Raw genomic sequence first — 15,873 nt, 5'->3', positions numbered from 1 at the left:
ACACTATAAACAAGTCATCTCAGAGTTATTGTGTTATTTTCACTTGTATAATAGGCACTCCTTGCAAACAGGTACAGTATACTTGGTGAAGCATCATAGATATACCTTAAAAAGAGATGGGGCCATGTGCAATGACATGAATAGAGTTAGTATAATGCTAAGCAAAGTAAGTCAGAGAAAGACAAATATCATTTCATTCATATGTGTAATTAGAAACAAATGAGCGAAGATGGGGGGGAGAGACAAACCAAGAAACAGACTCATAGTAACTGGAGAGAACAAACTGATGGTTACCTGAGGAATGTGGGTCAGGAGATAGGTGAAATAGGTGATAATGGGATTAAGGAGTACACTTGTTGTGGTGAGCACCAGGCCTATATGGAAGTGTTGAATCACTGTGTGGTACGTCTGAAACATATCACACTGCATGTTAACTAATTGGAATTAAAAAGAAGGAAAAAGGGGCGCCTGGGTGGCTCAGTGGGTGAAGCCTCTGCCTTTGGCTCAGGTCATGGTCTCAGGGTCCTGGGATAGAGCCATGCATCGGGCTCTCTGCTCAGCAGGGAGCCTGCTGCCTCCTCTCTCTCTCTCTCTCTCTGCCTACTGTGATCTCCGTCTGTCAAATAAATAAATAAATAAGGAAAAAAAGAGAGAGATGGGAATTAGAAGGATATCTGCAGAGTGTTTGAAGCTACATCTCATATTACCATAGTGTACACTGTTGCAGGCCTGTTTGCTAATCTCAAACTAGAATACATTAATTTTCGGGGCACATGGGTTGCTCAGTGGGTTGAGCCTCTGCCTTCTGCTCAAGTCATGATCTTAGGGTCCTGGGATTGACCACCACGTCCGGCTCTCTTCTCGGAGGGAAGCCTGCTTCCCCCTCTCTCTCTTTCTCTCTCTCTGCCTGCCTCTCAGCCTGCTTGTGATCTCTGCCTGTCAAATAAATAAATAAAATCTTTTTTTTTTTTAAGTTTTAGAATACATTAATTTTCTCTTGTTTACTATGTTAATACATTTTGAGCACTGTTTTCACTGTTATTTTGATGAAGATTTTTTTCTTAATCTTAGAAAATATGAATGGAGACTATAGAGGCAGAGGATTTGGACGAGGAAGATTTCAAAGCTGGAAAAGAGGAAGAGGTGGTGGGAGTTTCACAGGAAAATGGAGAGAGAGAGAACGTAGACCTGACCTGAATAAAACCACAAGAAAACATACTCCTGGTAGGGGAGGTCAAATATTGTTCAACTTTTTTTTCCCCTCATGAGGGAAACTATGCCTGTCCTACAAAGTAGTTTAACTTAAATTTCAGTCTTATTTGATGTTATTCACTAAAGTAGCATTTAAATGTTAAGATAAAATATTTTTACTGAAACGTGTAACTTAACCTGTAACTACTGTATATTTTGTCAGCTTTTCATTGCTGGAAGGAGAAGCAAATTGGAAAAAATGTAATATATTTCTACTGACATAGCACTTGCTTCGACAGCACATATGCTATTTCTGCTAACATAGTATTCTGAGGGTTTTTTGTTTGTTTGTTTTTCAGAACAAACCCCACAGTCTTTGCTACTGCAATCAACATTGGACCAATTAATACCATATAAAGGCTGGAAGCTTTATTTCTCTGAAGGTAGAGTTAAAAGTGCAAAAAGTACCATAAGTTCTGTTTTCATAACTTATCTTTGGACAGCTCATATTATTATAATTCATTTAGCTTTCATTTTAGTTCACCCAAACAAATCATGTTTATTTCAAGAATATTTTTAGGTTTTATATGAGGAAAGCAGAAACCACTCTAAGTATTTCAAAAAGAGGATATAATACAGGGGATTGAATATACAGATGGAAGTCTAAAAGAGCAAAAGGGGAACATTGAGGTAAGCCCCCAGATAATAGTAGCTTCTGGAAGCAGCAACCATCCTTATGGCTGAGGGTACAAAAGGTAAGAAGTTCTGAGGTTGCCAGGACGTAGGAATTCAAAGGAAAGGCTGTTACTTCAGCCTCTGAGGGCACCCTACAAAGCTGTACTTGGACCTCTGAAGGTTACCCTTCACACCTGGGCTCAGACCCCTGCAGTGAATGAAGCTGGTTGTGGCTGGTAGCTCTGGTGAGAGGACTACATGGCTGATGTGCAGAGCTGGAGGCTGGAGCTACAGCTATTTTCTGCAGCTGGAGAGATGCTGAAAAGAATTAGAAACAAAAATAGAATCCTTTTTTGTTGCCACCTTCCAGTCTTTTTAAAGTGCCTTCAGTTGGCAGAACCTAGAGGAAATCTGGGAAATGCACTGTGCAGATCTCGATCATAGCATCACAGAGCAGAAAATAGAACAGCGGGCTTGGAATGGAGAGACCATCAACAGTGGTTTGTGTAGAAACACACTTAAGGGATCTCCCTTTTAATAATCAAGAACATCAGCTAACATCATATACCTGTTTTTTTGGTTTGGAGACTAGCCTTTTCTGCATTCTTAGAGTTTCTATGTTATATCTTTTATTAGTTATGGGTTACATGGTCATATATATCTGTGGGTTATTTTCCCACTAGATTGTGTACTTCTTTAAGGCAAGGATCTTGGCCCATAGCAAGCATTCAGTATTCATTTGGTGAATGAATAAAGCACTTTACAAATGTTTTCTGTATTGAGAGTTGGTTTTTTTTTCCCCCTAATATATACACACATGTGTTTCATAGGTAGTCTGTTTTTTGTTGCTTTAGGATGCATTTGCTACCAGCACCTGCAATATGTGCCTAGCAGTTAGCCCAGAACACTAGAAGTGATCTTTAGACTGGTCCTAAAGATGAGTTCAGGGGATGCCTTAGGCTTAATCATCTGTACTTACAAACTGCTTCACAGTATTATTTCTCTGTGGAAGACCAATTTGAAAATGTTCTAGAACTTTACCCTGTAAAGGTTTTAGGAACAGAGTGAAGTGTAGTGATCTTTCTCCCCTGATTTTAGGATGTGGCAGTTTGGACTAGTAGAATTTACTTTGTAAAGACTTCCTGTCTTTATCTCTGTTTCTGAATAAGAATTTATTAATCATGTGTCTAGCTTTGGCTTTGTTATAATTATATATATTAATATATATAATTATAAAATAATTTGTTATAATTGTTATAATTTTAATTTTAAGCTTTATTATGTAAGCTGTTTGAACTACTAGGTCCTATTAAGTGTCAAAGGTTCAGTACAAAGGTTCCCAGATGTTGGTGTTTTTAGAGAGAGTCACTTCCTGATAGGAATCTGCGTTTAAGATTATGCAGACCTAAATTTGTTTTAGAATCTTAACTATTCACTCAGTACTTACCTATATTCCTACATAAATGTTATCAGAATGCAAAGTAATTGGGAAAAGTCCTTTGGCATGTATCCACGTTTCTTCCATCTCATGAAAAATATATCTGTACACATGTGATTATTAGTGCTAATGCCATTTTGTTGGATTAGTTTACAGCAGTAGCTCTCCTTTGATTAAGAAGATTCAAGCATTTGAACATTTTTTCACAAAGCGTATTGATCTATATGATAAGGTAAGATTCCTGTACTGCAAAGCTACTAGTCCACATTTATGTGTTGTTTTCTTGAACGATGTATTTGAGGTGCTAGTGATGAGTAGATGCTGCAGCCAGACTGCTTTGATCCAGATCCCAGCTCTGCCACTTAGTTGCGGTGTGGACTTGAGTGTATTACTTATGTTCTTTGTATCTTGGTTTTCTCATGTATCAGTTGGGCATAATAGTATTAATACCACCAAGGGTTATTAAGAGGCATAAATAAGGGGCGCCTAGGTGGCTCAGTGGGTTGAAGCCTCTGTCTTCGGCTCAGGTCATGATCCCAGGGTCCTGGGATTGAGCCCCAAATTGGGCTCTCTGCTCAGCAGGGAGTCAGCTTCCCTTCCTCTCTCTCTGCCTGCCTCTCTGCCTACTTGTAATCTGTCTGTCAAATAAATAAATAAAATCTTAAAAAAAAAAAAGACATAAATAAGTTGATATATTTTAAATGCTTTAAGCGGTACAAAGCTTACTATACTTACTCATTGTTACCACTGTATAAATGTGCTTTTTCAAAGTGTGTAATTGAATGTTTAGTTACAATAGTTAACTTTAAAAAACCGTCATTGCTTTCATGCCTTAATATTTTCTAGGATGAAATAGAAAGAAAGGGAAGTATTTTGGTGGATTTTAAAGAACTGACAGAAGACAATGAAATGGCTGACTTGATACCAAATATAGCAAATGAGTTGAGGGATACACCTGAGGAAACCTTGGCTTGCATGGGTCTGGCAATACATCAGGTAAAGAAAGACTTATTTTGTCTGGACTCTGTCAAAATTTTAAAGGAAGATTTTACAATAACAGTACACTTTCTACAAGATACCATTCATTCTGTATACAACAGCTTATCTAAATATAACATTTATTTTATTTGATTTAGCTTAGTCTATTGAAGATAATACAGAAATTAAAGAGCTCCTTGGAAGCAGTCTCATAGGGAAGATAAGACGAGGATCGTGTTATCAGTTATGAACTTGGAAAGCAACCTCAGATTTAGGTTCTATGACATGAGGCAAGTCACTTACTCTCCCTGAGCGTCTCCATATATAAACTGAAAATGATAATATGTGCAGTGTCTGCCTGACTTTTTCTCAGGCTAGTTAACAGAACACATGTGAAAGTATTTAGGCTGCCAAAGAGATAAATGCTTCAAAGTAAAGAGTAGTAAATCTCAGAACAGGCACAGATAAAGTATTGTCTGTGGATAAAGTACTGGCTGTATTCAGAGATAGAGATAAGACCCTCAGTGAGTGGGGACGAATGGGGAAAGCTCAGAGGAAGTCTTTGTAGAGATGGTACAGTTACAATGGGTCTTAAAGGTTACTGAGAAGTGCACACAGTGCAGAGGAAGTAATGGTAGCCAGGTGCAAGGAATAGTTTATTACAAAAATGTGTACACTGCTGCTACTGGAGACCAGAAACCTTGGTGTTGTCTTCAGAGTCCTCTCGTTTGTTCTCTGTATCCACTTCACCACATTCTTTCATTTCTATTTCTGAAACTTCTCTTAAATCCACCTCTTTTCCACCTTTACTGCATCAGTCTTAAGCCTTCATTATGTTTCCTAAACTTGCTAGACCTGGTAGAACATGATCTGTCTTTGGAAACTGGTGACTTTTCTGCAAAGTGAAATCTAAATCCACTCTGAGGCATTGAAGGCCTTCCACGATCTAGTTCAACTTCCTCCTGTACTTTCACTCACTACCATTCAGCTAAGCTGAGTTCTTCCCAGGATTCTTTCAATAGTCTGATCTCTTACACATGCTGTCCCTTAACCATGGAATGCCCCTTGCGTTGCATTTGTGTGATGCTATTGTCTCTCCATGAAACCTTTCTCATGACCTTTTCTTCAAAATTTGCATAGTATTTTGTCTCTAAATCTTTATGGTCTTTGTAACAATCAGAGCTATGTATGTGCATCTCATTTTCACAGATTGTCAGCATACTGCTTTATATACAGGAGGTTATTAAATACTTATTCAATGTTGATGCCAAGGGAGCAGTTATTGAGTATTTCAAAAGTCATCTTTATCTTCTCTGTCTTAATAAATCACTGAATATGGAGAAATAGAAAAATGTTATCACCGGAGCCTGTCCAGGAGGTAATAATAGCTTTAGGGCCCACTGTAACGACTTTTACTATTAAGCTTAGTTTGGACAGAAAGTAGTAGATAGGGATGCTGGAGTTTTCCAGTCCAGGGACCACAAAATCCCAGGTAAAACAATCCACTATAAAATAAGTAGTCATAATTAAGTATCAGAGTTTTAAAGGGCTGTTAGAGTTCTGTTAATATTCTGCTCTGAACTGTTTATATTCATAAACTTTGTATTTTCTGTAGAGGAGTTCTGCTTCAAGAGGATGTTTTGTTTTCCAACTTTTAAGTAAATACTTGTCCTGTTTAGGTGTTAACAAGGGACCTTGAAAGGCATGCAGCTGAATTACAAGCCCAGGAAGGATTGTCTAAGGATGGGGAAACAATAGTAAATGTGCCACATATTCATGCAAGGTGAGGATTTGCTAGTATTGAAGTATTATTTAGAATCTCACATTTAAGACTTTTAAGAATGAGAACCTTGTTTTATAAAGCCAAAGAAATTGGTAAAAAGGATATTAGTTCTTTGCTATCTCATTGGTTATAACACCCACATGAACCCCCTGAGCATTCTTAAGAGATCATGACAAAAATAAACTTTTCCTTTCTAAATAAGGTGTTTTCCCAATCTTCATATTTTTATAAACATTGATTTTGGGTGTATACTTATCAAGTCCCTGCTATTTAATACTCTATGTAATACACTAAGTGGTGTGATTATATTTTGTTGCTGTTTCTGTTAGACACAGAGCAAATTACATTTTGTTTTTCTTTAATTCATCTTTATTTTAAGATTTTAAATTCTCATTAGAAGAAATGAACAAGATAATTACCAGGGTTTTTTTCTTTTCCAGAATTTATAGAAGACATTGTGTTAACAGTTTTTGAAAAAGAAGTTAGAAACTGAAAAGTCACTTTTTTGTTGCCAAAATTTTTCTGTTGGTATTATTTTTTTCCTTTTTCCCTTAGAGAACAGCCAATGAAATAAGAAAAGGGAAGATTTAGCATTTTTTAATCTTTAAGAATGGTTTAATTCTTGTGAAATTTCTGATGTAAAGGGATGATATGGTTGGAGTACTCCAGTTGCTCCTAAAAGGAAGTTGTGAAGGTTGAGATAATGTCCACTGTTGGTTCATTTGTAAATTCACAGATAGATACATTCTTGTTTTTGTTTCTAGGGTCTATAACTATGAGCCGTTGACACAGCTCAAGAATGTCCGGGCAAATTACTATGGAAAATACATTGCTCTGAGAGGGACAGTGGTTCGAGTCAGTAATATAAAGCCTCTTTGCACCAAGATGGCTTTTCTTTGTGCTGCATGTGGAGAAGTTCAAGGTTTTTCTCTTCCAGATGGAAAATATAATCTTCCCACAAAGGTAATATGTTCTTTAACTTAATTATTTATTTTGGCAAAGAAGGCAAATCAGTTCACAGAAAACATTTTCCAGTATTTCTGAACACAGAGTTTATTTTTATTTTTAACTTTCAGTTTTTAAGTTATGAAATACTTCAGGGTATAGAAAATAAAGAAATAAAACATTAATCACTACCCAGAAATTACATTTTGCCAGTTCCAGATATATTTTTAAAGATATAAATAAAGCATTACTGATGGTGATTAGTGTCTCTTGTAACCCTTGCTTGTACCATGCCCAGCGATAATCATTATCCTGAAGTTAATGTGTATTCTTTCTATTCACATTTTTATATTTTGACTTGAATGGGTATACACATCAAGTTTTCTTTATTCTCCTGTGTGAAAGTGAGGTGTTCCTTTTTTATTAACTTTTTTTATTTATTTTTTATTTTTTAAAGATTTTATTTACTTATTTGACAGAGAGAGAGATCACAAGTAGGCAGAGAGGCAGGCAAAGAGGGAGAGAGGAGGAAGCAGGCTGCCAGCTGAGCAGAGAGCCCGATGCGGGGCTCGATCTCAAAACCCTGAGATCATGACCTGAGCTGAAGGCAGAGGCTTAACCCACTGAGCCACCCAGGCTCCCCTATTAACTTTTTTTAGACTATAGATCTTAAAGCCATAGAAAAGTGGAGAGAATATTTGTATACCCACCATTTTGAATTGACAAATATTAATATTTTGTAATTTTAGCTTAAATTTTTTTTTTTTTAAAGATTTTATTTATTTATTTGACAGAGAGAAATCACAAGTAGATGGAGAGGCAGGCAGAGAGAGAGAGAGGGAAGCAGGCTCCCTGCTGAGCAGAGAGCCCGATGCAGGACTCGATCCCAGGACCCTGAGATCATGACCTGAGCCGAAGGCAGCGGCTTAACCCACTGAGCCACCCAGGCGCCCCTTAGCTTAAATTTTTAAACATAAAATACCAAGTATTAGAGTTGAAGTTTCTTCTTTGTTGCACTCCCCAGTTCCACGTACTTTTTTCCATCCTCAGAGGGAGCTACTTTTCTGAAATTAGCATGAATTCTTCCAGTTTGCATTCTTATACCTGACTATATACCTGGAGGGTTTGTTTTGTTGTGTTTGTTTTTACAAAAATGATAGACTGAATGTAACATTCTGCCAATTTTTTTTTCACTTGGTTATTTTGGACTTTACCTATCTTAATACACACCTAGTTCTTTCATTTTACTATTGTGGAGTATTCCATTGAATGAATAGCCATTATTTATTTATCCATTCTCCTGGTGGACATTTGTATTGTTTCCAGTTTTTTACAGTTATATGATGATGCAGAGACATTCTTGCACATGTCTCCTTGGCAGAAGACTTTCTCAGTAGTGGGATATACTTATTGTTAACTATGAGATGTTGCCAAAAAACTTTCCAGAGTTGCTGGTTCCAGCTTACACCCCTCTTGGTAGTGTTAAACAATTGCCATTTCTCTGTATTCTCATCAACACTTGGTATTGTTAGACTCTTTAGATTTTGGCAGGCTGATTGGTATAAGTAGTATTTACACCAATTTCTGTTGTAGTTGAACATCATTTCATATCTCTATTGGCCATTGAATTTCCTTCTTTCTTGAATTTTCTGTTTAATATCTTATTTTTCTGTTTATACTATTGATGGGAGTTCCTTATGAATTCTAGATACTAACCATGGATTATATATATTATGGATGTCTTCTTGCAGTATTTGCTTTATCTTTTAACCTTGTGGTGTATTTTTTGTTCTGTAGTTTTATATTTTGATGTGGTTAAATTGATCATATTTTTTTCCTTTATAACTTTTATGTTTTAAAAAGCCTTGCTTAAAAAGCCTTCTTTGCTTGAGCATTGTAAACATATCTTATATTTTCTTTTAATATTTTTAAGTTTCATTTTTATTATTATTATTATTTTTAAAGATTTTATCCATTTATTTAAGAGGGAGTGAGTGAGAGCACACACATGAGTAGGGGTAGGGGCAGAGGGAGAGGGAGAAGAAGGCTCCCTGCTCAGCCCCTGACCTGGGGCTCTATCCTGGGATCCCAGTATCATGACCTGAGCCGAAGGCAGATGTTTAACTAACTGAGCCACCCAAATTCCCAAGTTTCATTTTTGTATTTAGATTTCTGTCCATTAGGAATTTAATCTTAGGAATGGCATAAAGCTGAGGATCTAATTTTGTTCTTGTAAATGAAAAGCCAGTTGTCACCATTTATTTATTAATTAAGCCCTGTATTCCTACAGATGTGTATTGTTTCCTCTATGGTACACTGTCCTTAGACATGTGAATGCATTTCATTTCATTGGTCCTATACCAGCTCTATACAGTCCTATTTACATTGATCTCATTAAAACTTTTGAAATGGCAGGGAGACTTACCATATCTATTCTTCTTTTCCAGAGTTGCCTTTATCAGCCTTGGACTTTAATAAATTTTACATTTATTACATTTTTATACAAATTGAAATTTTTAAGGGTTCCTTCTCTTACAGGAAGAATAGGGTATGTGAGATTTGGCTATTGTTTCCGAATAATCAATGGTATTGGTAAATGAGTGTCGTCTACTATTTGTCTGGGCTTAAGGTTCAGGCTCTGCCTTTAGTTCAGAGGCCAGAATTTCAATCCTGACTTACTGGGTAATTTCTGTTAACTGTATTTGATCAAGGTATTTCCAGGCCTCCCAATATAATGGGTAGTAATGCTGACTGGGAAGATGAGTACTAGTGTGAAAAGAGTTCTGCATGTGTCTAAACTTCCATGAATTGAAGTGACCAGAAAGATGGTTGTTTAGGTGATCCATGTTTTAGTCACTATTACTGTATAACAAATCAGCCTAAAACCTAGTGGCTTAAAATAACAACAGTCATTTAATTATTTCTCATGGTTTCTGTTAGTCTGAAGTTTGGAAGAACTGCTTGGGTGGCTAGTTCTGCATCTAGGTTTCTTACGGTGTTGTAGTCAAACGGCGGATAAAGTAGAACAGCAAGAGGCTGGGGGCTAGCTGGGCATGTCTTCTCCATGAGTCTCTCTGGGTTGGTTTTGGCTTCTGGAACACAGTATGGCAACTTAGTCTGCTCATATGACTGCTGAGAGCTTCAAGAAATGGGTCCAGCTCTCATGAAAAAATGGCTTTGCCTCTTTTGACCTAGCCTCAGAAATCAGGTGACATCACTTCTGTTGGTTACAAAGTGAGTCATAAGCCTGTCCAGATCCCAGAAGAGGGAAATTAGACTCCATTTCTTTTTTTTTTTTTTTTTAAGATTTTATTTTTTTGACAGAGATCACAAGTAAATGGAGAGGCAGAGAGAGAGAGAGAGAGAGAGGGAAGCAGGCTCCCCGCTGAGCAGAGAGCCCCATGCGGGACTCGATCCCAGGACCCTGAGATCGTGACCTGAGCCAAAGGCAGTGGCTTAACCCACTGAGCCACCCAGGCGCCCTAGACTCCATTTCTTGATGGGGGAGTGGGAGTTCTAGAAAGGCTCATGGGGAGATACTGTTGCAACCATATTTGGAAAATACAGTCAACCACAATCTCTGAATTTGTAAATGCATCTTGAGGTCCAAATAGCAAACAAGTGACTTTTAAAAACTTGAACACAATTCACTTGCTTTTTGAGGATTGTCTCTGTGTGCAGTAAATATTATACAAACAGTGCAAAAGGAAGTGAGATAGGAGAGCTAGGGATTAAAGGAGACCCAGGAAGACTTTGGAAAAGGTGAGGATTGGGCTGGATGTGTGGGACTGGATGCAAGAGGGCATTCAAGGATCAGGAGACTGCACACAAAGGAAGGAATATGTGCTCAGTATGAGAGGCTTGTGAGGAGCCTTGCACACCCACAGCCGGAAGAGTAAGAGCAGTGATCAAGAGGGACCAGCTGAAAAAATGCTTCGAAAGCTTACAATACAGAATTGGTGCAGGTGGATATAGAAAGTCATTAAGCTTGTAGTGCATATTATTATAACACCCTTCTGGGACCAACTTAAAACAATATTAAATGAAGCATTTTAATATGCGTTTTCCTGAGATGTAATTGTAGTTTATCAAAATCTGGATGTGAATTAATCTTGTTGCAGTGTCCTGTGCCCACATGTCGAGGGAGGTCATTCACTGCTCTCCGTAGCTCACCTCTTACAGTTACGATGGACTGGCAGTCAATCAAGTAAGTAATCAGACTAAATAAGACACAGGTTTTAGATCTCTCATACTGCCAAGTAATCTAGAATATTCCTGTATTATACAGTGAGTCTTATCTATAGACAATGATAAAGTATATAATAAAGGATTTATTTGGTTAAGGATTTATATGTTGAAATTAATGCCTTTATTTGAAATTTGTTCTATATTAGATTCCAAAAAAGATTTTAAGTACAAGTGTCATGTCCTTTTACTATTGAGGGATAGTTCAATTTATTTCTCACTTATGTGATTCATTGAACTGGATGTATACCAACAAAGTTGTATGATTTTCTTTCCATTCTGTGATAGAAATGTTGTTTAGAAGTTTTAAAATAAAGAATCCCTTAGAAACGGGCATGTGTTTTATTTCATGTTCTCACTATGTGAGGCATTTTACTATAGGTTTGGGGTTTTTTTTAAGCTATTTTTTGCAGATGTGTGTGTGTCTATTTTTAACCCAATAATTTATTCCATTTTATCTGGCTATAGTCCCATAACTCATCCCTGAATATGAAATAATGGGTAGTTTTTGGTTTTGTTTTTAAGATTTTATTTATTTATTTGACAGAGAGACAGATTACAAGTAGGCAGAAAGGCAGGCAGAGAGACAGAGAGGAAGGGAAGCCGACTTCCTGCTGAGCAGAGAGCCCAATGTGCGGGATCGTGACCTGAGCTGAAGGCAGAGGCTTTAACCCACTTAGCCACCCAGGCACCCTGATAATAGGTAGTTTTGAAGTCCGAGTGCTACCAAGAAACCTAGCTAAAACAGGTGATGGTTGTTTGTTTGTTTGTTTGTTTGTTTGTTTGTTTTAACAGGTGATGGTCTTAAAAATACTAAGAACCTACAGAAAAAGTGAGATGGATTGCTATAAAGCCCCGTCCTACCTCCCTTCACCTCTTTCTGTTCTGTAAAAACTAACACCAACATATGTAATTCTACAGTATGCTGAGATCTTCACAAATTCTCCATTTTATAAAAGAAGAAATGTTTGAGAATTTATTTTACATTTTATTTTTAAAAATTTTAGTTCCAGCGTAGATAACAGTTATATTTAGTTTCAGATGTACGATTATAGTGATGCTCAGTGCTCATCACAGTAAGTGTATTCTTAATCCTCTTCACCTGTTTCACCCATCTCCCACCCATGTCCCCTCTGGTAATCAAGAGTTTGTCTCTATATTTAAAAGTCTGTTTCTTGGTTTGTTTCTCTTTTTATTTCCCTTTGTTTGTTTTGTTTCTAAAATTCCACATTTGAGTGAAATCGTATGGTATTTGTCTTTCTCTGAATGACTTATCTCACTTAGCATTATACCAGATAGCTCCATCCATGTTGTTGCAAATGGAAAGATTTCATTCTTTTTTAGGGCTACGTTTAAGATTCTTGAGCGTGATTTGTGCCCTTTTAGTTCACAACGGTCTGCAAAGACTGTAGGGCTTTCACCACTGAAGGGAGTGATGAGGGCCTCAAAGGAGCTGTGGCTCACAATAGGATAGGTGCATAGAAGGTCCATGGTAATTCATTTATTTGAACAAAATCTTGTTGCTTTTTGGTAAAAATAGCAGACAAGAAAATAGGCTTAAGTATTTTAATTGGATTTGATTGACCTCTTGATATTAGATCAGATTTAGAAAGGGAGGCCATGTAGGGGTGCATAATGGCACAGTTGGTTAAGCTGGTTTGGGCTCAGGTCATGATCTCAGGGTCATGAGAATGAGCCCTGAGTCAGGTTCCACACTCCCTGGGAAGTCTGTTAGAGATTCTCTCTCTCCTAGTTCCCTTGGTCTCTCCCCACCTTGTAAAATAAACTTTAAAGAAAAATGGAGGCTATTTAAATCCTTTTCTGGAATCCTTAAATCATTTTCTTTTTAAAATATTTTATTTATTTATTTATTTGAGAGAAAGCATTAGCAGGGTGAAGGCAGAGGGAGAAGCGTATTTCCCGCTGAGTGGGGAGCCCGATGCTGGGCTCAATACTGGGTCTCCGGGATCATTGCCTGAGTTGAGAGCAGATGCCTAACCAACTGACCCACCCAGGCACCCCTTTTCTTGAATCTTTAAGTGTAAAGTATTGCTAAAGTTCATTTTGATTGAGTTATAGTAACACTTTGTTAGTATAGCATTAGCTTACATTATGGTTTTATTCTACTAATGTATAGATATATAAAATGACTACGTACCCTAGGTGAAAGATCTTCCGGCACTTAGAGTAAATTCAGTTTCTTTTTTTTCTGAGGCTTAGTTTGGAATGGTCATAAAGAATTATTGTTTCTCAGCTAGTGCATTGAAATATTTGAATGCATCAAAGTGAAACTTTGCATTTGAAGCAGTCCCAGTTCTAAAAGTTTACCTGGTGAAAACAGTCACAGTATGTGAAGAAATAGTTGCTGAAAGTATATGTTTTCAGTGTGTGTGTTTAAATAGGGAACAGCCTAAGCATCTGAAGAAGGTGTTTTAAGTAGGGTGGTACAAGAATATTGTGTAGCTATTAAATATGATGTTGCAGGAGAATATTTTGAAATGACATTAAAAACGTGTACAGTGGGGGCGTCTGGGTGGCTCAGTGGGTTAAGCCGCTGCCTTCGGCTCAGGTCATGATCTCAGGGTCCTGGGATCGAGTCCCGCATCGGGCTCTCTGCTCAGCGGGGAGCCTGCTTCCCTCTCTCTCTCTCTCTCTCTCTGCCTGCCTCTCCATCTACTTGTGATTTCTCTCTGTCAAATAAATAAATAAAATCTTAAAAAAAAAAACATTTACAGTGTTTTTAGTGATAAAACTGGCAAGAAATAAAAAAATATGTTGAGAAGATACTCTCGGAAATGAGATTAGAGTAATTGTTAATTTTTCTTTCTGTTTATCTGTTTTAGTAAGAAGAGTCTAAATTGGGAGGTTAATACAGACATATAATGAATGTATTCCAAAGTTGTTATTTGAACATTCAGGGTTTTTACTTACATTCATTATTTAAAGAAGTTTTAAAGACTTCTGGGGAAGATGGCAGAGTAGGAGGATCCTAAGCTCACTTGGTCTCATGGATACAAGTAGGTAACACCAACATCAGTGTAAATAACCCCAAAAGCAAGCTGAAGACTGGCAGAAGAGACTTCTCCACAGCTAAATATAGAGAAGAGCACACAAGAGGGTAGAAAGGGTGAAGAGATGGTCAGGAGTCTCTCTCCTGTGGGGGAGAGACTCAGCAGCAGTTGTAGGGAGGGGAGAGAAGCAGACCTCCACAGCAGGCATCCAGGCACAGGGAAATTGCATGGGGAAGGCAAACACCCATAACCTTTGGTTTTGAAAACCAGAGGGGCTTCATTTTGTGAGTTCTTACAATCAGCTGGGCTTAACACCTGAACTTTAAAAATCAGTGGCTCAGCTCTGAGAGAGCTGTATGGTGAGAGGAAGCGGAGTCCCTGCCTTTAAACAGACAGCAAACAAACAGCCCTGCTAAGATGCAGCATAGAAGTAGCAGTTTAAAAAATTCCTGGTTATCCCTGGGGCTAATAATACATTATATGTTAATTTAAAAAAATACAATTTTTTTTAAATTATTGAAAAAAAAATAGACGAAAAGGAGCTTCAAAAAAAAGTTCCTTGTTATACAGGAGGGATATTTGTTTACTAATCTCCGAGCATGTACTGGAGGGGCAGGCGCATTTGGGAGACTTATCGAAGAACAAAAGAGCTGGTGGGTGCTGTCTCCCCTCCCCGATCCCCAGCCTAGATACAGAGACACCTATGGGAACCAGGACAGTGCAGTACTCTCCACCTTCCACCTAGCTTGCTAATGGCACACTCCACCCCTATACTTTTATGTGGACTGAGCCCCTCCAAGTAGAGCAGGAGTTTTCCCAGTGACTACAGCTCCCCTCGTGCAGCCAGCTGGTGTGGACTTTGCTGGCACTATGCACATAACTCCCTGCACTCGCCTGCAGGAGAGCATCCAGAGTGGCACCACAGTGTGGCAGTGAGCAAGCAGCCCTGACAAGGGCCAGTAGCACTCCAAAGTGACTCCTACCCCGGGGAGAGGGGAAGATAACCATTCATACCAATCCAGCTGTGTCCCCAGCAGTGGGCTGGAACAGACATCTGGTCTGACTGTAGGCCCTGCCCACCAAGAGAAGCTTCTCAGGGGATAATACAAGGAGAGCACCCTGCAGTTTGGTGTTCCTGCAGCTCTGGCAAACACCTGGCCTCAGTCAACTCAAGCCTGGGGTGGCCCAGGCTGGCCCACTAACAACACAGGGACCAAACCCTGCCCACAAGAGGCAAAGAGAACCATTATAGACTGCTGGACTGAAGATAAAATGTGTCTCAGCCATAATAGGGCACATGGAACACACACTAGGAGATACCCCTGAAGGGCCATGTTCTTAAGAATAGGAGCCATTGCACTGCAGGGCATTCATTATAGGACCCCTTCTTCGTAAAGCCACTACTTTCAAGAGTGGGAGACATAGCTGATTTTTCTAACACAGAAGCAGAGTCAGTCAAAATAAGGAAGCAGAGGACTATGTCCCAAGTGAAAAAACAGGAGAAAATCACAGCAAGAGACCTAAATGAAATGGAGATAAATATGCCTGATAGAGAGTTTAAAGTAATGGTCATAAAGATACTTGTACTAGAGAAAAGGGTGGAGGAT

The 15,873-nt window shown here is 38.3% G+C and overlaps 1 protein-coding gene across 4 annotated transcripts in view; it reads left to right on the top strand.

Annotated features, from left to right (window-relative positions):
* MCM8 (minichromosome maintenance 8 homologous recombination repair factor) overlaps positions 1 to 15,873 on the top strand; it is a 46,497-nt gene that overhangs the window by 1,914 nt on the left and 28,710 nt on the right. For 3 of the 4 annotated variants that reach the window (XM_082744421.1, XM_082744422.1, XM_082744423.1), the window contains exons 2-8: positions 1,072 to 1,224; positions 1,551 to 1,634; positions 3,454 to 3,536; positions 4,151 to 4,300; positions 5,962 to 6,065; positions 6,830 to 7,028; positions 11,132 to 11,217. In XM_082744421.1, coding sequence (XP_082600547.1) covers positions 1,077 to 1,224; positions 1,551 to 1,634; positions 3,454 to 3,536; positions 4,151 to 4,300; positions 5,962 to 6,065; positions 6,830 to 7,028; positions 11,132 to 11,217 — 854 coding nt within the window. In that variant the 5' untranslated portion in view covers positions 1,072 to 1,076. The remainder of the gene's footprint in view (positions 1 to 1,071; positions 1,225 to 1,550; positions 1,635 to 3,453; positions 3,537 to 4,150; positions 4,301 to 5,961; positions 6,066 to 6,829; positions 7,029 to 11,131; positions 11,218 to 15,873) is intronic. The other variant, XM_082744424.1, reaches the window with a different exon arrangement.

This window comes from Mustela nivalis (genome assembly GCF_964662115.1).
Source record: "Mustela nivalis genome assembly, chromosome: 8".
NCBI lineage: Eukaryota > Metazoa > Chordata > Mammalia > Carnivora > Mustelidae > Mustela > Mustela nivalis.
Note: the sequence above shows the minus strand (reverse complement) of the source record. Positions and strands in the feature narration are given on the sequence as shown.